This window comes from Pocillopora damicornis, chromosome 12, assembly GCF_964200805.1.
Source record: "Pocillopora damicornis chromosome 12, jaPocDami1.2, whole genome shotgun sequence".
Taxonomy (NCBI): Eukaryota; Metazoa; Cnidaria; class Anthozoa; order Scleractinia; family Pocilloporidae; genus Pocillopora; species Pocillopora damicornis.
In genome coordinates, this window is record NC_142681.1 from 366,511 (window position 1) to 387,568 (window position 21,058).

A 21,058-nucleotide genomic window follows, 5' to 3' on the forward strand; every position below is an offset into this window, starting at 1 on the left:
TGGAGGACTGGGAAGACAACAATGCTAATCGATCATTCATGTAAGAGAAAATCCCCAAGCGTTCTATTCACAAATGCAGCACTCTGATGGGCTATACTACTCACTCATCATTCGATGGTTGAAGGCAAGTAATGAGAATGGTCTAAAATGGGTGGTTGATAAAACAAAAATATAGCAAAAACACAGGCCTGTCTTTTTGGTTAGTTTTGGACATCTAGAAGATTTATACTGAAACAATTAGATAATTTTCTCTTTATTTCTGTACATGACACTAGATGGAGTTGCATTTTTAATAGAGTTACTAGAATGAGGGTCACATACCCTTGAGTAAGAAAATGGGAATAAAAAAATGGGAAGAATCTTGGATAAAAAGTTGTTTCAGTTGCCTAAAAGTGGTCTGTGACTAACTGCAAACTAGATTGTAATGGGGTAGGGATTCTGAGAGGCAAGAGGCCAGAGGTCAGTTTCCATCTGACATTTCATCTTAGCATAGGTCCAGGCCAGATTTTGAAACAGTGTTGGTAATTCTATCAACAGTGGCTCTTTAACAATGTGTGCACAAAAATTTCTACAGTTACAGTGACACATGATTCATGAATGACAAGGAAAATGAGATTTGAACCAGGGATGAAAGATAGTATACATGTACAAGTGTGCTAAACATGTACAACCACTTTTGTGCAAAGTTGCCTCTGCAGAGGTACAGAAATGTAACACATTAACAGTTTATACAATAAACAGCATTTGTGATAAGTTAAAAAATGACACAGACTTTTTAGTCAGAGACTGCATCATTTATTTCTGTAGTTGTGTGAACAAGCCTATGTGTTCTCAAGTTGCTGAAATACTTAAAGTTCCTGAAGCAAACTTCACACTGAAATAATTGTCCATTTGCATGACGTGGTGTCTTGCTATCAATATGAGACTGTGCAATTGTTTTCTTGTGCACTATGTTCATGTGGGATTTCAAATTACTAAAATACTTGAATTGTTTAATACACAAGTGACACTGGTAAGGTTTCTCAGCTTGAGGAGAAAGTATAAATCCAGTTGCAGAATCTGTAAATTCTGTGTTTTCATTAAAGCTTCCCAGAGGAGGTACCATAGGCTTTTTCTTGTCTTTACTTCTTCTGCGAACTTTTGATAGAATATATTTAGGTGACTCCCACAAAGAGACAAGAGAATTTTCCTTCATGTTGCCTTTTGCCATGCTTTCTGCTCCATGTTGGTTATCATCACTTGAAGGATTAATCTTTCTCATTTTGGAGCTCAGTCTTGCCCTTCACAAAAAATGAAAAAAGAAAAAAATTGAATAACTGATCAGGTTTTACTTTCTATAATTCTCAAATAATTATATAACTTCACCAGTGCAGATCAATTCAAAAGAGCCAAAATTTTTTTCTCAAGGTTTCTTTCTGAAATTTCTTTGATTGTAGTTTGAATGCAAGGATCAATTTGTCTCTCAATTATTTAAGTTTACATCAACTCGGCTACTGATGATGATTACACTCCAAATTTTTTTTTCAGGCCTTATTTTCACTACTTCTTAAGTAGTGTTCATTACTATGAAAATCGCTTTCATATTCATTTCTAAATCTGCCGTTCACATAAATGTTTTGCATATCTTTCCAGTCATTTATAATTACACCCAAAGGAAATATAATGCAAGTGTTCCAAATCATTTTGAGTTATGCCAAACTGTTTCCATCACTAGTTCTGTTACCTGTCATAGTCTTGTGAATTTTCCTTGTGGCTGCCACTGGTTATTAAGTCCTCCTAGAATAAAGAATAATGTGAGGAGAGCACAGTTCTGCAATTTTTTTTTTTTTTATTTGTCTCTTGTTTATATAAAACTCAAAATTACACCGTAAATATTCTTCAGCATTGTAGTCAACTTTTTTAGGGCGATTATAAAAATATTTGATATTTTCTTTTTGTTATTTCCATAACCCCCTGAGTTAATCTACAATTCACAATTAAGCCTACACGGCATGAGATCGGGTAAACAACCACTTTGTGTCCAAAAATCTCAGCACAGGTAAAATCTGAAAGTATTACCTCACTCTTTCTCTTTAATCTTCTTGATTTTAAGACTGTTTTATCTTCCATGTTTTCCACTTTTCCTACTGAAACGACTATGGATATGATAGAGGGCGTCAAGTGCTACAATTCATTTTTCATACACAGAAGTCAGCATAAGTACAATACGCTACCATCGATGTCAAAGCATAAACAATGAATTTGCCTATATATAATCTGGTATGGAATTCATCCATACCTTGAATCTCCTCCTTGATCACCGGGACATATACTCCAATAAAACACGTTATTCTTTCAAGCTTCTAATACTTGTCTAAAGATGGGCTAAAGGTTAAGGGTTGAAAAGTTTAAATTATTTTTGACAGAGAACACAACGAACTTCAAAATGGCCGCCAATAGTTTTAAAAGACCACAATGCAATTGGAGTAAACTTGGAGGGGAACTCGGAACTAGTGTATTCTTGGTTGCATTTCGGCGCGAAATAATAATCGATTAGATCGCAAACTTTTACAGATCGACGCAAATTTCGAAGGAAATATGCAATTCAGTAGTGGCAGGAAACGGAGAAGCAGAATTCCAACGTTAGAAGGCACCAAAAATGGCTGGAAGTATCCATACGGTCTGCAAATGTATAAGATTCCTCCTACAGACAACATAACATTGGAGGACTTTGAGGAGTTTGCAATTGACCGATTGAAAGGTATTTGCTGCATCTAACGTTTGCGACGTTGAAATTCATTTTTTGTAAAGTAATTGTCAACTGTAGCTCTCCCATTTGTCATTTTATGAAAATTTGTCGATAAGATACTTCAGGGTAGGTTGACAGATATGCTTTACGCCTTTTGCTCCAAGGCAAACCACAAAAGAACCTCATTCACATGAGATGTACACTTCGATATTAACATTAACAGTGATAATAACATTTTAAAAGATGTGAATAATTTTGTTTCTACTGTTGGTGTTGAATATGTTATTAATTGTTTTAGTAATTATTATTACTACAATGATTTTGAAGATGATGACAGTGATGATAATAATAATAATAATAATAATAATAATAATACAAATGATCACAATAGTAATGGTATTAATAGTAATAATGATTGCAATGATAATAATGGTGATATAACTGATCTTATTCTAGAAAATTACATAATCTGTGCATTTATAATGAGTCTTAATTAAAAGCAAGTTGATTAAGTCATTTTAACTTATTTTTTTTTTGCTTGTGAGCACATGGAAATATCATTCAAATTTTTTCATAAAGTTCTCAGAGAAGTTGAAACATTGGGGATACGTCACAAAAGAGGTTCACAGCAATATAATACTGCCATGAAGGAAAGCCTTAAAAAGTTCTTACCACAGGAGCAAAAAGCTCACAAGGTAACTGAAACATTCTACTTTCCAGTGGTGTTTGTTCATCATTAACATTACTCGAGAACCTATTCCTTACAAACAATAATCTTTTTCCAATTTTTTTCTTTTCATAGAATCGAGAGGCTCAGGCAACTGTTGCCGAGAGAAGGAAAGATCACATTTCTCATTTTATTCTACGCCTTGCATATTGCAGATCGTAAGTTCTTCTGTGATACAATGCAATTGGAAGTAAATCTTAATTTTTGGAATTTAAACAAACTCAAATATAATTTTATATTGATTTTATTTTCAGGGAAGAACTTAGACGGTGGTTCTTGTCACAAGAGGTTGAGCTATTTAGGTAGGTATCTGAGCTGTACCAATTATGCCTGGAAATTACTCACAGTAATGAAAATGGTATATTTGACAAAATTTTGTCAAATTTAAATCAGCTTGGCTTATTTTTTGCCATTTTTGTTAGACATACAATGCAGTGACATTTTCTGGACATACCTAAAAAAATTTACATCAACCTTTTTTTCTATGTCAGATCTCGTTTCATAGAAATGGCAAAATTTGATCCAAAGGTGGCAGATGCTTTCCTTCTAGCCAATGGACTTAAGTATGAAACTGTATGTATTCTGACATTAAAACTCTTTAGAGTTGTGGTAAATAATCTACATATTTAATGTACAGTCATTGTTGTTCATTTCTGCAAGACAAGTCTTTAGAAAATTGATGATGTGGAAACTTTGGATCACAAGCAGAAGATTTGCAATCATGAACATACCTTATTGCAGTTTTTATACAGTCCTCTTGTCCTCTCGCATGGTTCCTCAAAAAAAAACCTTTAATTCAGAAGACATCACATTAATCTTATATGAGGGTGGTAACTCACTTGTGATCATTAGTGCCTCATTGTTGTTGACATTGAGGGAATTTCAATATTTTGATTCCTTTACATTGATCATCAACTTATACTCTTCTTTTCTACAGATTGATGAAGAAGAGAAAAATCAAAAGAAAGTAGAGTTGATGAATTCAGGTTTCCATCTTACTATTGACAAAGTCTTAGCTACTGAATACTTTAAGGTGAACTTTCTACTCACTCTTTAACAGTTTACCTGCCATAAAAGACTATCTTGTTTACAATTTCTTCTTAAACTGTACATATGATGTGTAATAAACAGGTGAAAAAAATCCTCCCACAAAATTATTAAGGAAATCTATGGAACTTCCTGTGAAAATTTCTCCACAAGATATCTATCCAATTGGTAATGAGATTGTCTCAACTGATCACTAAGTAAATAAAGGAGTAATCTATCTTCATTACTTCCACCTTAATAAATTTTCCATTGATGAGTGTAGTTTCTTTATTTCAGGTTCCTTTTACTGATGCCCTTGACCTTGTGAGATCTAGGAAGGTTTACTTGGAAAATGTAAATATTCTTTACAATCAAGATGCTTAGCAGTACTCATCAGGCAATATTTTTATCTGACTTTTTGATAGTTTTGTGGCCATTAAAACTTGAAAAGTGTAGGCTGATATTCATTCTCAGATCTACATGTGATATGAATGATAATGAATCAGATGCAAACATTGCATAATTTTCAATATTTCTGGAAATCTACATCAATGATAGGTTTACTTGGAAAATGTAAATATTCTTTACAATCAAGATGCTTAGCAGTACTCATCAGGCAATATTTTTATCTGACTTTTTGATAGTTTTGTGGCCATTAAAACTTGAAAAGTGTAGGCTGATATTCATTCTCAGATCTACATGTGATATGAATGATAATGAATCATATGCAAACATTGTATAATTTTCAATATTTCTGGAAATCTACATCAATGATAGTTGGTGGCCAACTTTTGACCAATATGTTTATTGGATAAGAATTGTTACTTTTATGTGTATTGTGTGACTAAGCCATTGAAAAGGCTCTAAGAACCCTTTTGGAGGGGTTCTTAGAGCCTTTTCATGATCCAAGGAAAAAGGAAGACAATATGAAAAATAGGAAAAGACCATTAAAACTTCCTTGTAGCATTCAATTAACTTGGTATACTGTTTATGTAATAAGTCTTAAAAAAATGCTACATTTTGAAGGAGTCATACGACAATAACAGACCAAATTATATTACATTTGTATCTTTCTTGCAGGGCAAAGCTTTTATCCCCAGAGATGACCTTGTCTCTCTTGTCGCAAATGAATTTCGGATGCAGCTGTCTCGTGCATTGGCTGTGAGTAGTAAATTATTACAGTTGTTTTCCTCAGTAGTTGTGATAGTCTTACTAGTGATAGGCATACTGGACTGCTAAACAATGTCTCAGTTTGAGCAAGTAAGTTACAGTGACTGACTGAAAATTAATCTTTTTAATATTTCCACTTAAGATGACTGCAAGAGCATTACCATATCTGGAAGAAGATGAGAGATTGTTACCAAAGTTAACAAACCTCAGGTACATTTTTAAACGAACATGATAAGATACTCTCTGTTCTGCATTTGCAAGACTCTTACATTATCCATGAAACTGAGTGGAAGCAAAACACAACTTTTTTTTTATCCAAGTGCTTTGGATGGTTCAGGGGGTTTACATCAGGTTTCGTAATATTAAAACCACTTAAATGCCACAGTAAATTAACAGGTAGTAACATACTTTCTTGTTCAGCCGACAGTATGTGGGGCAAGATTACAGCCTCAAGAAAATAGCAGGAGGCAAAGTTACTTTGGATCAGATTGATGGAGTGAGTTGTGATTGCATTTTTGTTTGAACAGACATTTAAATTCATCTGCCATGGCAACACATAATACTTGAAAACAGTGAAAAGAAAGAAAATGCTAGAATATTTTTTAGATGAAGTGTAATACAAACATGTATAACTGAAACCAGAGTGATGATGACAGCTTATCAGACTAAAGCTTAACATTGCCAGGAGCCAATCAGTACTCAAAGGAAATATACATTACCAAACTCAAGCATGACAAGGCATGAGTGACTATGTCCCAATTAGTTTTAATTTTGCATTTGATCACTTGAGAAGGTGGCACAGGTTTTAAAGATAAATTGCAAAGTGAAGGCAGGTTAAAGAGAATCAAAGCAATCAAGGTTTACTTATCACACACCCAAACATTTTCTCTTCACTCTTCCTTTTGACTGAAGCTTGTATTTCTCAAATATCAAGCAACAGGGATTTACCAATGCCACCCAACTGCTACAATGTTCCACAGAATTGATCCCAACATTTTTCTTTTTTCTTTTTTTTTTCACAGTTGTCAAGGACTTCATACCCTTTATGTATGCGCCAACTTCATACAGCTCTTAAAGAAAATCACCATTTGAAGCATGGCGGTCGTCTGCAGTATGGCCTGTTTCTCAAGGTCAGTTGTAAACATTTACCTTTGTGTTTAAGGCTTAAGACAAATTTGACTGTAAAACTCCCACACAAGCTGGTTGGGATATTAAATATTTTTGAGGGTGACATATTTAACTTTCTTGGATGTTTCTTTTCAGGGCATTGGTCTGAGTTTGGAAGAAGCACTCATCTTCTGGAGGGCAGAGTTCACAAAACTAATGGATGTGGACAAGGTACAAATGCTAGTTGGAGAACATTTTGTGACTTGTTCAACTGTTGAGGTATCATCTTGTTTTTTTCTCTCTGGCAACCCCTTTCAATGTACCTGTGTTTGGGTTAGGAATAGGTTAATTGGTCATAAGAGTTAGTTGTTTTTTCATTGTAGTTTGACAAGCAATATGCATACAACATCCGTCATAACTATGGAAAAGAAGGTAAAAGAGCTGACTACACACCATACAGCTGCATGAAGATTATCATGTCCAACCCACCAGGACCTGGAGATCATCATGGTATGTGTAACTAACTGGTCTGGTTGATTGATAGACTGACTCACTCAATCACTACTCACTGACTTGCTTACTTCATTCAAAAATTCAGTGATTAACTGATTGACTGATTTGATAGATCTAATGAGGGCTTAATGAGGAATTGCTTGTATTGATTGTTGAATTGATCAAGTTCCTGACTGATTGACTGTCTGACCAATTGACTAACTAAAGAGGACATGTTTCTAAAGAAACTGTAGTGCTGTGTCAGTGGGGGAGTATAACAAGATAATTTTGGTATTACCAATTGAATTGGTAATGTAAATTGGCCACCATCAAGAGTTTCAAAGCTGACATTTTGAGCATTGGCCCTTTGCCAGAGCAATTGAGTGACTGATTGATTGATATTTTATTTCAATAATCCATCATTGGAGATAAGCTGATTCTATCCTTTGCTGACAGGGTGCCCATTCAGACACTCAGATGCTGATCTGTTGCGTCAGCGGCTAGCAGCATACAGGGTGCCCAAGAAAGGAGTTGATGAGGTAACTCAGAATATTCTTTGTCACACTGAGAGCAATGTTTGATCAGCCCTCTGTACTCAATTAGCCAATACTATTCTAGTCAAGTAACATTAAGTAACATTAGGTAACATCAAGTAACAGTCAGACAAACTTGTGACACGTTTCAGAAGTAATTTAGCAACTTGAGTTTGTAAACTCTTTTTGCAGTATGTAAACTTTCTTTGCAGATAATGGCATTTGTGAAAGAGTCTCATTATCAACTGGCCTGTACAAGATATTATGAACTGACTCATGGGGTAGGATAAACAACTGTTTTCATATAATATCACATTGTTACATTGTAAATAGTCATGTTACCAAATCTAAGATTAACAGTGTTTTAAGCAAGTGATATTTGTACATGATAGTGGGATTGGATTAAAAGTATTACAGGTATCACAAGTACTACAGGTAATTTGCATCACACATTCATGTCCTCTTGTTACAAGTGGGGTCTTGTTACTGCCCGGTGTGATGTAAACTTTGCAAATACTGAAAATGACCAATTTAACTGGTAAGAGGGTTTAAATTGTTGTTTTCCTATCAATTGGATGACCAGGTTATGGCCGATTCAGCTATCAATCATCCAAACCAATACTTTGATGAGAGCCATCAGGTCACCCAGAAGGAAAAGGGTGGGGCATCCAGAATGGGAAGTGCCACACCTAGTGGAATACAACATGGGAGGGTTGCTGTCAAGAAAGAGATCAACCCTGATAACATAGTAAACATCCCAAACAATGACCTAGGCGATTTTCACATGGATGATAACGATGATGACATTCTAGGAGAGATAGAAAGAATGGATACCATAGCATAACTGTCAGAATGAATCACTGCTGCAAAAAGTTTTACAACTGTATCGTTTCAATATGACTGTCATTTAACCAACATGTGATCAATGACCAATGACCAATGTGTCAGATCAATAAATAAAGAAAAATAAATACCTCAGCCTTACATTGTTGTTTAATTTAATTGTTTTTCTCACAATGGATATTTTGGTGTTATGTAATAAATCTACTGTACAAAAGTTTTAACTTACTACATTGTGTCATTTCAAATCTTTGCTTAATTTAATAGCTATAGGCTTTAACAGGTTTCTTGGCAGTTTTGTTTGTTTTTTGTTGTTAATGCTAAACTCAGCCAACTGAGTGCTTAATAAATTTTCTAATTTAAGAGAGCATCATTTCAGCATACAAGTATGTACACACAGCTGTGCCAATGGCAACTTGGGTTATTGGCACAGATGTAACACATGCAAGCATTAAGTTTCTCAACAAATCAGGAGTGGAACCAAGTTATCACATTTGACTATCCCCTTTACCAAACAACTATGAAGAGACTAAAAATTACTCTCCATTTAAGATTTGAAATCTAAAGAAATTCAACTCAAACTTGTGATTCGTGTCTTCTAAGTACTAATCAACTCTTCATCTGAGTCATCACTGGAATCAAGTTCCTCATCTACCACTGACTTGCGTTTCTTTGCTATGGATACTCCTAACCCAATCACATAAATCTGTCACAAAAAAAATGGGTATTCAATTAATGGCATTATATTAATACCATGGCTGCACCTTAAAACAATTTTTATAAACATCAAGTTTTACAAGTCTAACAGGCCCATTACATGAAGCATATCATGGTTATTTTGACATAAAGCCCCTCCTGGCAGTTCTGCCACTCTCCTGGATTGATTGTAAGTCAGTTGCCAGTTTACACCCCCCCCCCCCCTCCCCTCTCCCCCAACCATTTCAACAGGTTTAACCAAAAGTTTTTGGTAGCCATTTATACTCAGAGGTGGGGAAGGCTACAGCCGGAGTGAAGCCTCTTGCTCAACAACATCACAATATCTTAGGCTGGTTTCAGACCTGGACCTCTTGATCCTGAGTCAAAGACACAAGCCACTAAAATTCCAGGTCTCTGGTCAACAGTGAATGCACGAAAACAAACAGTATCTAACTTACTCCCAAGAACAGCCATGTGCCCCAGTAATAGCAAGCCCCAAAGAACCAAACTTTGTAGAAAAATCTGTTTACAAATACAGCAGCTCTTGTCATCAGGCATTTATCTGTATAGAAACAGGAAAAAACATTTAAGTTTTGGGAAAAGATAATTATGTATGAACTACATCAGTAATACCCCTAATATAAAAGCCCACTTGTAAGACAAAGTACCCCTAGTTATAAGCTGTTAAGTCCCATTGATTATAGGCCATTTGCATCCAGCAAAAGGTATTCCTTGACAAGCATCCTCCCCTATGTGCTTCTATCCCTATTTGACATATATCTCTCTTAAGAGCACCCTCAGGTAAATAGACATAAGACAGAAGAGTACCCAGGTAACCTCTTAAGTGTTTTTTTAATACTTGCACACTATGTAACATAGAAAGTTGATAAACCTTGTACAAGAGACTTGAAATCATCAAAAAAATCTACACAAACCTTCAGGAACATCAGTGGAGCAGACTTTGGTTTCAGTAGTTACAGATGTGGTATTTGTTAGATGGGTGACATTACCATGAGTACCATTGATGTAAGCTGTATGATAGGTCTTCACCTGAGAAATACAAAATTAATTTTAAAAAAATTAAAATGGTTGGGTATATTATTTCAAAGCACCAAATTTTTCAAGGATTGTACCTTCCACACTTTTTTAGTTTTTTTCTAGAAATTGATTGTGAAAACTTCAATTTTTTTAACATAAAAGGTTACCATAGTAACACAGCACCCTCTTAGAAGCACATTTTAAATTTTAGCTTTTCATGCCTCTAATACAAAAAGTGACAAAATGACTCCAATTTTTATCAATAAACCACAATTAGAAAGTTAAGAATCAACCTTCTGCAAAGTTTGAAAAGATGTGTCCAGACACTCAGGGCCATCTTAATTTCATTGTTTGTTTAAGTTTCAAACAACTTCCAAGAGAGGGTAGTCCTGTTGCTCTTCTCACAATTTCAAGGCCTGCCTCTGAAGAAAATGGTATGAGGGCCTATTTCAAAGTCATCCAAGTCTCCTTGTGTTTATGTATCAATGCAAAAAAAACAGAGTGCAATTGAAGGGGTCACTGACCATGTAATGTTGACTCCCATACATGACATACTGAGGAGCCAATGTAAACAACATAATGTTGAGGAACAGCATGGTCAGTATCAACATCAGAATCAAAAACAGCAGAGCTTGAGGCATAGTTTTGCGAGGACGGATTTTATAAAGCTATGTTTTGTGAGTAAAGGAATCTCAATGATCATAACCAAAACTATCCAGACATTCTTTTGGAAGTAAATTCTCAAAGTATCTCAGCTGGTTCCCTCCGTGATTCCATTCTTTTCAAAATACATTACATAACACAATGCTTAAATGCTGTTTGTTATAAGACCACAAAATGTCTCTAGTTTCTTCATTACCCACCCCCCTCCCCACTAATCTGTACATCCTATTAAATTGCTATATTAAATTTTTTGAGGCTAAGGTGTTAAACCATATCTTTGGAACCATACATGATAAAGAATCCATATAAATGTCATATTTAAATAATTCTGCTTTAAGTAATTCAATGCTTAGCACTCTACTGCCACTGGAGCTTATTCAGATTCTGTATCATGACTTTTTTAAGGAGCACTTTTTCCTGAAAAATGGAAAGCCAGTTCATCCCCATCCTCTAGGCCATCCTATCTTCAAAACTCTAGGAAAGGGATGAAAGAAATCACCCTAGTCTTCTTGAATATTTGAAATTCAGTCAAACTGTAAGGATACTTTGATCCAGCAGCAACGTATGCTGATTGCTCTGATTCCTGCCATGGTGCAATAGAGGAAGTAAAGGACAATAGCCACAAACAAGCAGTAGTCCAGAGGAAAAACCTATAGTGTTACAAAAATCTGAGACTGCAAGTTATGATACATTGCAATTTTTCCTTGCCCCATTCTCAAGACAAAATCAATGTTTAAAATTTTCCTTTCTCTTAAAGCCCAAACTAACCTTTACCACATGTCCTACTCTACATACTTACAGGATACTTCCAACATTTTGATCTTAACATTGTAAAGGATGCTCTCCACAAATGAACTTTAAGTTTAGCCTGACTTGCCTAAAATTTTTCTGTTTAGCTCATTTACTATAGTATCCAGCTGCAAAATCAGAAGCAACTGGGGTTTGAACTGTTATAGGGGACTCAGATATTTCCTTTGCCCTATACTCCTGGTAAGTGTTCAACATATCTCTCCTCAGAGTTAACCTTAAAGACAAAATTAAAAGTGTTACCTTCTGTGCATACACCATAATGATATTGATAGGATTTGGAAGCTGGGGTTTGGAAAGTGCATAACCAGCTTTGTAGCCCAATGAATTCAGGGCCTTGTCCAAGCTGGAAAAGTAGTGTTTTAAACAAATTAACACTTAAATCTCGTTTAAAGGGTTTTGTTCAGTAAATCAATGACAGAGGACTTGACAATCAAAACTTGCCTGGTAAGAAACAGGGATACAATGATCAGAAGGCCAAACAACAGAAAGAAAATTCCAAATACAACTTCAAAAGGACGACAGCACTTCAGACACTTGTTAAGCCAGCCAAGGTTTGCTGCCTGAAGATGTCTCTCTCTTCTGACAAGAAGTTTTTCCTCCCCTTCCAGCCTTGCTAGAGTCCTCCTATCATGACTGCTCATTGCACGACCATCCATATACTTGGCACGGATCATTCGAGCACGCTCCTCTACTGATTCACGTTCCTGGCTAACTTCCAAATGCTCTTTCTGAAAACAACCATTTAAATTTACAAAATGTAGCTCTTAATTACTGAAAGTGTGGGGAAGAATACAAGTGTTGAACACAGGTCCGGGAAAATATAACACAAGAATGCAAGCCCTAGTTAAATAGTGAAAAGAAAAAAAGGGATGGAGAATGAGACAAATAGAGGGCTAAAGTCAGATGCAGACACATCTGGTGTCAGACAACATAAAGCATTGTTAAGTATTAGAACATCAATTACTTTGGAGTTCTTGAATCCTTTCAGCATTGAAAAAGGCAAAGAAGTCATGCCATAAGCCTGAAAAATAACAAAACAGAGACGTTACTACTGAATTACCCAAACTACTCCATACATTTTTTAATAAATGTTAATTCTTCTTGTTCCAAATTCAAATTCATAAAGTTTGGGTGAAGGTAAGCATAAAATACTTACAGTGTATGTGATCATAATAACCATGCCGATGAAGGAGAGAAAGCCCATGACCAGGGCCAAAGAAGTTTCCCCATCTAAAGGAAAAACAAATAACATTAAGTAGCCTTTGTACTGCTGATTTGTGTCAATATCATACCACAATCATATTTTTTTATAACAGAATTATGTCCTCTACAAAGCAACATCAAAGTTAGCTCATAAATCCCCTCCTGAATTAAGATCATACATATGATCAAATCTTCTTACGGTGAGTGTGCAATAATTCATCCTTCATATACAAAAGCTTCTTGTCCCAATGTGTCACATTTTTTGAAGGTTGCTTCAGGGGTGCAAAGGCTCTGCAAATCAAAATGCTTTGTCAATATTGTTACCATTTTACAAGCTGTAATCGAAACATAAAAACTTGGAAGAAAATGCCAAGCTTGCAATGGAAAACTCTGAGTAATATCCCATAATATGTTACATCAAATATGAAGCAACATTTACAAATAAATTCACAAATCTGATCCTTACCCAACAAGGAGAAGGACGATGCCAACTATCAAAAACCCTATGGTGTACTTGAGGGCACCACACATCCTCTGAAACAAAACAAAGTAGAAACATCTTCCATTAGAGTTTTGATCAAGCAAGCATACAAAGTATTGTTTAACTTCTCATACCTGTCGGGTAGTGGCATCTTCATCTTTCTCTTCATAGTAGAAATACATGAATGGCATTATTGCAAATGCTAAGAAAGCCACCATGGAATACAGCACTATAAAATAAAATCACAAATTTAAGACAAGAAATACAAGCAATTCACAAGCATCTCCATGTAGTTGCATTCAAGTCAAAACAATAGCATAAAACATCATAACTTCTCAAAGCTGCATGTACAAAGAAGACTGGTTAATGGTTAGCTTTACATTGGACTGCAAGGTCTGGGTTCATTAGCCCTAACAGGTTGTTATTCTTTAACTTCACTTGCTTTCATAACTTCCATTCTAAGTTAAACATATTATCTAATGGTACAAAGACCAACAATCAACTTTAACATCACTCTTCTATTCTCTGTTTTCACAAATACACATCACCACTTAATCCAAACTGACTTTTTGAATGAGGGTTTAATGTCATTAATATTTAATAGTATAATTCACCGTAATATCCAACAGCAGTTGTCTGCTTGAAGTCATTTCTCAAAGCCTCATTGTCACTCCACTCCTACAAATAAAGGAGCAACTGAATTTCAGATTGCCTATGTAATTAGAATTAATTATCTAATAAATGACTTTGACTTTTGTCTACAGTATAGAAACATGATATGAAAAAGAGCCAGTTGAGAATGTATCAGATTAAACCTGTCTTAACATGATTTTGGAATATCATAAAAGCTCTGGTGGTTTTGATTTTCATATGTTTTACATTTTATATACCTTCCAGCTCCCATCATCATTTTTCATGTAGGAAACCAAGAAAATGTCCACAGGAACCAGGGCAACAGTGAGAAGACAAACACTGAGGGCCAAAATAGCTGTGAGTGTAGAGGACACCTCAGACTGAGCATGGTCTTGATAGTAACGGATGTAGAACCATGAAAAAATCAAGATTAACTGCAAATAATACAACACTAAGTGTTAATCATTCCTATAAATGTATGAGGAAAAGATGTAGGCTACAGTAAAGATATTGGATTAGCAATTTAAAGGGATTTTTTTTATGTAGAACTAGCCACAAAGAATAATCATCTGCAGACTCAGAGTCCTGTATGCAGAGTACTGCAGATGCCCATGCAAGTTTTTCCTTTTTAACCATACATTTCGCAAGACACTATTGCCTATGCCTGCACAAGGTCTTGTCAAGTTCTGTCATAGTCTGCCAACTAGCTGAGAGTTGGGCAATTTTTCAGAATTGTTAAAGAAAAATTGAAACACACTCAAAATTAAGGCACTCATTTCCATTGGGTAAAAAAATTTAATGAAGTTAGTGGTACATGTCCCTTGGAGAACTCAGACAAAAGCAATATCACATTTAAAACAAGCAGCGAACAGAGAAGTCCACCTTGTTTCCCATTAGGGAACCTGATGGCATTTCAAGGAATACCTTGGATAAGACTCTCATTACCCAATACTTCATTATGCATACAATTGATTGATAAAATAACACCATTGCGGAAGCAATTGTTTGTCTTTGATACTGATGCTTTGCTCTAAAATAAAATGGCGTTATACATAAAGCATCCCATAACTTGCATTCTCAGCAATGTGCAGCTAGATGAAGATATTCGTAACACTAAATGTTACAGATTTCGATACAAAAAGATGCAGATGTCATGTGACCAAAACAGTGCACCTTAAGTAACGATAAACTTACAACAACGACCACTGTGAATGGTATCCAACCGTACGCCAGCACTTCGTGTGGGATGGCCATTCCTGATCCTATCAAAGCGTTTGATTTTTGGTTCGTCGTTAGGTTTTCATGGACGTTTTTGAGACAAGCAAAAGGCTGAATATTCCTCACGAAAGAAAACGAAAGTTTATTTGTCTAGTGATGCACTATGGGTAATTTTGACTCAACCCCAGTCCTTCTGAAGTGGCCCTTTGGTTGTTTCACGCAACCCGCCTGTCACGCAATCGGTCTCTCGCGTCCAGTAACATGAGCACCTACTGTTGCTTATCATGGAAAATGAAGTCGTAAAGAAATGGTAAAGGCTCACAAAAAAAAAAAAAAAAAAAAAAGATAAAAACCTGTTTTCTAGATAAAACTTTACCTTACAAAGGACCTTCTTTTAGGCTCGTTATAACCATACATCAATGCCACTGAAATGCTGTCACGCTCGAAAGAATTGATCCCATAATTCCAATTCAGATTCTCCATTTCAGTTTTAAGTTAGAAAGATTTTATGATCATAAAGACAACGAGCCAAAGACTATTACATTCTACCTGATATCAAGAATTCTAAAAATACTCCATTTGAGCATTTTAACAAAAAACAATAAACTTCTTAATTGGGTTTATGAATTGTTCTCCAAGATACAAAGAGAATCAAGACACGACTTCACCTGTGACTGATTCAAGGATTCACTTGTTGAGAGACACTGAAAAACTAAACCAACAATAGAATGAGAGAGGTGTCCACCCACGTGAATTCTAAAAAGCAGAACTCATGATCACGCGTGTCTAGACGTGATTAAGCGTGTTTACACAAATTCTTCTCATAAATTCTCGTATTTGCAGAGCTGCGAAGCATTTTAACCTAATAACCCAAAGAGCTGGTGGCGACACGGATTGTTATGGCGGTGCAAATTAGCACTAAACCAAGAACAAAGGAATAAATCAAGCGTAAAGTTGAACTCCTTTGATAAATTTTTTATACAACCTGGTACTATGTTCATTATATCATTTTTGTCAGGCTTTGTTTATTATGGACACGAATAAGTGATTTCTGGCTGTTCGCACCTCTAAAAACATTTATCTTTTTTCTTTCTTTCTTCTCGAAAGAAAGAAAGATGCGAACAGACTGGAAGATTGTTTCAGTCGTCTTCCTGGCAGCGGTTTTAAGTCTCCAATGTAAGTATTCGCCCACTACGTCTTGTAACAGTACACGGAGTGTTTTTCAGATCTTGTGGCTCGACATTCCCTGGAGGTGGGACCAGCCAGTGTCTTCCACGGGTAGCCAACATTCTTTATCAATACAAGTCATGGGTGTTTTCGTTCTTGATATTCTATTTACGTTGCTGACCCAACCGTCAATCATCGTTCGATTAATTCAAGTTACAAGCAAATCCCACGTTAAGAATATGGGTCTTTTCCTAATCATATCTGCAGCGTCAGTTGCTAACATTTTGTTACATTGAAATGGCAATCGCGTAAAGCTGTTAAAAGCGCAAACCAGGAGCAGATGCAGCTGTTAAGGAATTACTCTAAACAATCTTTAATAACCCTCTCTTCTTGTAAAACACCGCATTTAGGTTTAGAAGTCTTAATTAGATGTTCTGATCGGCTGACAAAGCTTTGCTTGTTTTCTAAGTATGATTAATGACCAGTCAAACATGACAAATAGTTGATTTGCGACTTTTCAGGGTCTACAGTTTTTTCTTTTCATAGGCGTGGATTCTAAAAAGGCTACGAAAACGAAGTTACTTAAGAAGTTACGGCATAATGGACACATGAAAGGTTGGTCATCTTGAAAAATTTGTACGCATTTTATTTATAATTGTATTTATATCTTGTTTTTAAAATTTTGGTCGTTATATCCCTCTTACATCATCTCTTTGTTTAACTCTGTTAGCCCATGCTGCTCATCAAAGGAGTCTCACTGGCGAAAAGAAAAACGCAGTGCAGCCTACAAATGATCAAGTTGCGGGTAAAAAGAATTGTTACCTGTACTGTTCAAACATCCATATCACGTGGCTTAGATATCAAGTTCTTTACTGAAATGTATGCACCAAATTTTCTCCGCTTTATCCACAGTTTTCTATCCCTTTTTTGGTCTGATAAGTTTACCGATTTCATTTTAATGAGTTGACAACCATTTAACGAGGAAAATGAATTTACCTTCCCCTTTAGAGCGCATTTCGAAATAAATCACAACTACCGGTCATTACATTGAGCCAATGAGGACTCGGAGTTAAAACAAGCAAACTGCAAACTGCGGAGAAACGCGAGTGACAAATCGTAATGGGTTTTAGTGTTGTGTCTGCTCGGTTGAGAGGGTGGCGCGAGTTTTCTGGACTGACCGTAAAGCGAATGAAAAGAAAACCAATGAAATACCGTTATGTTATCGTAGCCTTATTTTGACAAATTTACAGCGATGCAAAACCCGGAGAGTTTACAACCCAGTGAAACGGAAGAACTAAACCAGCTGCAGAACTATAACAAGCAGTATATCAACAACGAAATGGCAGCCGAGACGGGTAATATACAACAAACTGCTTTTTTTTTTCCTAATTTGAGAAGAAGAATCTTGAAATCGAAAGTGAATGAAGTTCACACCCTTAGTTTGACTTAAACTTCCAAGATCTTTTTAGTACTTCTCCTTTGTCGTTGCTTCTCTTTTCCTTAAAAAACTACTGAGGAGAATTTGGTGTCATATCGAGATGAAACATCACCTGTTTGGTAGATAATGTATGTATGTTATGAGGGAAAATTTCAGGTTAATCAAAACTATGACAAAATTCTCGAGCGTGATTATTTATCACCAGCCTGATTTGAGCACTAATAGGGCAGTGTACACGTCATGCTTGTAATTGGACGGTGTAATAGGACAGTTAAAGGGACAGTTAACACGTCATGCCTGTGTAAGTGGAAAGAACGCGTCATTTGTGCGCGCTGTTGTCTCGCATTTCGCCGAGTTGGCTGTTGATTTTTTATGAAAACGTACAACCGACGTCTAGTTTCTTTCTCAAATTTTGTCATCGTTTTGATTAATCCGATTTTGTTAATCACTTATATGATTACGGACCGAACTGGGCTCCACTCGGCCCTATCACCATTACTAATCACGTCTTCCAATCGAAGAGTCCGTCATCAACTCCAGGGGCAACAAAATTAATCTTCTTGAAGGATTCAGAGATCACATAATTTTTTCTTTTTAATCTTATGATGTGGCAAACATGTTGTATGACACCTTTTCACCCCTAATTCGTTACTGACGTCAGAGTTCTAAGGTACTGGGTAAAGTAAGGTTGCATACAGAGTATATTGGGTCCTGTTAGATGAGTTCTTAGATAGTCAGTTCACTCTGGCAAACTAAGTGAAGTTTAATTTATTAATCTGATATGGAAAAGAGGCGTCTGTTATGGCACAGATTCTGTGTTGTTATTTTCAGCTCTACTAGCAGATCAAGGAATTGATGATGACTCAGCATTAAAGATCTCCAACATGGCAGCTTTACCCAATGGAATGCCTCCAGGAGCTAATGCTGCTATTAAAGCCAAGATCAGTAGTAGCAGTGCGCATACTCCCCAGGATCAGTCAGCTGGACAACCGCAGAACTTAAACACTGGCTATGATCCAAATGCTTACTTGTATGACGCAAACTCTTGGCCAGAGTACACCATCCACGATTCAGATTACAGTCACTTCCGGTCAGTGGAAATGAACAACATGAATGGTGAGAACACAGATATGCCGCCACAGTACAACAAGCCTGACGGACATCCTGACTTCCAGAATATGGCGAATGATGAAAAAATAGAATTTCAGGGACAGAAATTCCAGCAAGAAAAAGGTGAAGATTCTGAATCGCTCAATGACGAAATGAAGCAAGAGGATGGGGAGGAGTTTCAGAAGAAACCGTCAAGCGAGGGAAGCCCGGCAACGCATAAAGTTAGTAGTGAGGGAGATGTAAATGACGCGAAGCCCGCTGTTAACAGCGGTACCACTGAAGGAAGCAAATCTGAGAGTAGCCCAAAGCCACAAGTCACTCCGTCTCAACAGAAACCGCAAGTGGTAGTGCATAAGGCTGAAGATGACGCTGCTCCCGCGAAAGATGCACCTTCGCAAAAGCAGCTACAACAACAACAGCAGCAGCAGCAGCAAACTCAAAAACAGCCGCAAGTGAAGACTTCTCCTGCAAAGATTGCTGCATCTGTGGCAGAGGCGGCGGCCTCACTGCCTCCCAAGGCCATTGCTTCTTTAGTGAGTAGTCTGGTTGGTGGCGGGAAAATTGTTACATCAGGTCAAGTCCAGGAACAAAGTCAAGCGAAAGGTCAAGGTCAGGGTCAAAGTAAAGGTCAAGGTCAAGGTCAAGGTCAAGCTAGGAGTGCAGCTCAGTCCCTCATACCTCAAGACATTAATCCGGCGCAAGAACAAACCACAATAGCTACGCAGTTACACGTTGTTGCGAAGCCAAAGAGACGATTATAAGATTACTATCTAGCTAATTATTTCGTAGTCTCTAGTGAAACAGAGGGAGTATCAGCAAATAAAAAGATCTTTGTTCACTTGGAAGTCAAATACCAGATAACCTCACCTTCTCCAGACGGGGCCGAATGACCAATCTTTTCAATTGGCAAGCTGAACTCAATGTTGCAGAACAATGATTTGTACATTAACTCCATACATCATGAAGATAAGTGTAGTATCATTTAACTTCGTACATAACTTAATTTGAAGCAGCTGTTTTAGTTACACATGTGTAATAACCAACGTTCAGTTTGCCTGGTCAAACAACACTACTTGTCAGAGCACGGTATCATTAATTTGCCATAAGGAAGCTCAAGGCTAATATACATAGGGCTAAAACTTGTTATGAGAGAAAACACGTTTTATTATTGTATCCAAATCTGAATTCTTCTGACGGCGTTGATTGGTAAATAAAAGAGTATTGGTGGACAACGATCGTTTTCATTTGTCTAAAGAAAAATAAATCTAGCATTACTTAAAAGACTAAAATTCAAATTTAACATCTTGACTGATTTTACTTCGATTCCAACTCAGTCTAGTTTGCCAAAATGTCCAGAAAAGCAATAGTTTAAACTAAAAAAATACATTTAGAGCTGTGCGCTAGATAGAACCGCAAGTTAATACCGACTAGGGAGACAGGGGTGACGACCATGGAAAACAGCATAAATTGAATTCCTCACCCTCTGCTTTTGGCCAAGTTACGTTTTATTTATATTATCCTTAATTTCATATTTATGGGACAAGAAATTTAAAACATATTTCAATTTTGCCATGTATTTTTTCTGCAAATGTTACGCTCAAATGTAACAGTTTCTTACATCCTTTCAGGAGACGCACTCGTAAAATGGGAAAAGAGTCTCCGAGAGAGCTAAATCATGGTTGATAAATCTCAAAAAATTGGCAGATTATTTTCAAGTTTGTACACTCCCCGTCTTACTCCATTCAATTCTTCTTGTCTTTCAATTGTTTGTCTACCAAACCAAAGTAATATTCCCAGGTTTTTTTCCACTTACAGACGGTTCTCTAATCAAAATATTCAAGCATTGCGCTTTTAAGATAATTTTTCCCTGAATATATTTGTCCTAACCAATCAATTCTTTCTAATGACACAGACGTCAGTGAATGTGCCAGCACAGCTATTGATTTAAAATATCTAGACATAAGAAAGTGGAGCTTCG

The 21,058-nt window shown here is 36.4% G+C and overlaps 4 protein-coding genes across 8 annotated transcripts; 2 read left to right on the forward strand and 2 right to left on the reverse strand.

Annotated features, from left to right (window-relative positions):
• Positions 1 to 25: 25 nt before the first annotated feature.
• On the forward strand, positions 26 to 8,854 carry LOC149035963 (DNA primase large subunit-like). Of its 2 annotated transcripts, XM_089190222.1 has the most exons (18): positions 97 to 124; positions 1,950 to 2,038; positions 2,554 to 2,740; positions 3,308 to 3,423; positions 3,531 to 3,613; positions 3,710 to 3,757; positions 3,947 to 4,028; positions 4,393 to 4,488; positions 4,779 to 4,835; positions 5,562 to 5,642; positions 5,794 to 5,861; positions 6,072 to 6,147; positions 6,674 to 6,781; positions 6,915 to 6,989; positions 7,142 to 7,268; positions 7,707 to 7,789; positions 7,996 to 8,064; positions 8,367 to 8,854. In XM_089190222.1, exons 3-18 carry the CDS (start codon positions 2,578 to 2,580, stop codon positions 8,625 to 8,627), a joined length of 1,593 nt encoding a protein of 530 aa, XP_089046348.1. In that variant the 5' UTR covers positions 97 to 124; positions 1,950 to 2,038; positions 2,554 to 2,577; the 3' UTR covers positions 8,628 to 8,854. The 2 variants fall into 2 exon arrangements, with proteins under 2 accessions (XP_089046347.1, XP_089046348.1); XM_089190221.1 differs by lacking the exon at positions 1,950 to 2,038 and having other exon boundaries at positions 26 to 124.
• LOC149035964 (uncharacterized) lies at positions 773 to 2,461 on the reverse strand. 4 transcript variants are annotated; one of them, XM_089190225.1, is made up of 4 exons: positions 2,279 to 2,461; positions 2,059 to 2,135; positions 1,724 to 1,776; positions 773 to 1,280 (listed from the first exon to the last, which is right to left on the reverse strand). In XM_089190225.1, exons 2-4 carry the CDS (start codon positions 2,107 to 2,109, stop codon positions 776 to 778), a joined length of 609 nt encoding a protein of 202 aa, XP_089046351.1. In that variant the 5' UTR covers positions 2,110 to 2,135; positions 2,279 to 2,461; the 3' UTR covers positions 773 to 775. The 4 variants fall into 4 exon arrangements, with proteins under 4 accessions (XP_089046351.1, XP_089046354.1, XP_089046353.1 ...); XM_089190228.1 differs by having other exon boundaries at positions 773 to 1,274; positions 2,279 to 2,443; XM_089190227.1 differs by having other exon boundaries at positions 2,059 to 2,163; positions 2,279 to 2,442.
• Positions 8,761 to 16,237, reverse strand: LOC149035965 (putative lysosomal cobalamin transporter). Its single transcript, XM_089190223.1, has 15 exons — positions 15,342 to 16,237; positions 14,405 to 14,581; positions 14,129 to 14,192; positions 13,649 to 13,743; positions 13,500 to 13,567; positions 13,233 to 13,324; positions 12,987 to 13,060; positions 12,795 to 12,851; positions 12,280 to 12,558; positions 12,071 to 12,181; positions 11,566 to 11,670; positions 10,882 to 11,025; positions 10,255 to 10,369; positions 9,778 to 9,881; positions 8,761 to 9,329 (listed from the first exon to the last, which is right to left on the reverse strand). Exons 1-15 carry the CDS (start codon positions 15,399 to 15,401, stop codon positions 9,222 to 9,224), a joined length of 1,653 nt encoding a protein of 550 aa, XP_089046349.1. The 5' UTR covers positions 15,402 to 16,237; the 3' UTR covers positions 8,761 to 9,221.
• LOC149035966 (uncharacterized) lies at positions 16,215 to 20,312 on the forward strand. The gene is made up of 5 exons (XM_089190224.1): positions 16,215 to 16,541; positions 17,079 to 17,147; positions 17,263 to 17,337; positions 17,783 to 17,887; positions 18,802 to 20,312. The coding sequence occupies exons 1-5, from the start codon at positions 16,481 to 16,483 to the stop codon at positions 19,839 to 19,841; spliced, it is 1,350 nt and encodes a 449-aa protein (XP_089046350.1). The 5' UTR covers positions 16,215 to 16,480; the 3' UTR covers positions 19,842 to 20,312.
• The last annotated feature ends 746 nt before the right edge of the window (positions 20,313 to 21,058 follow it).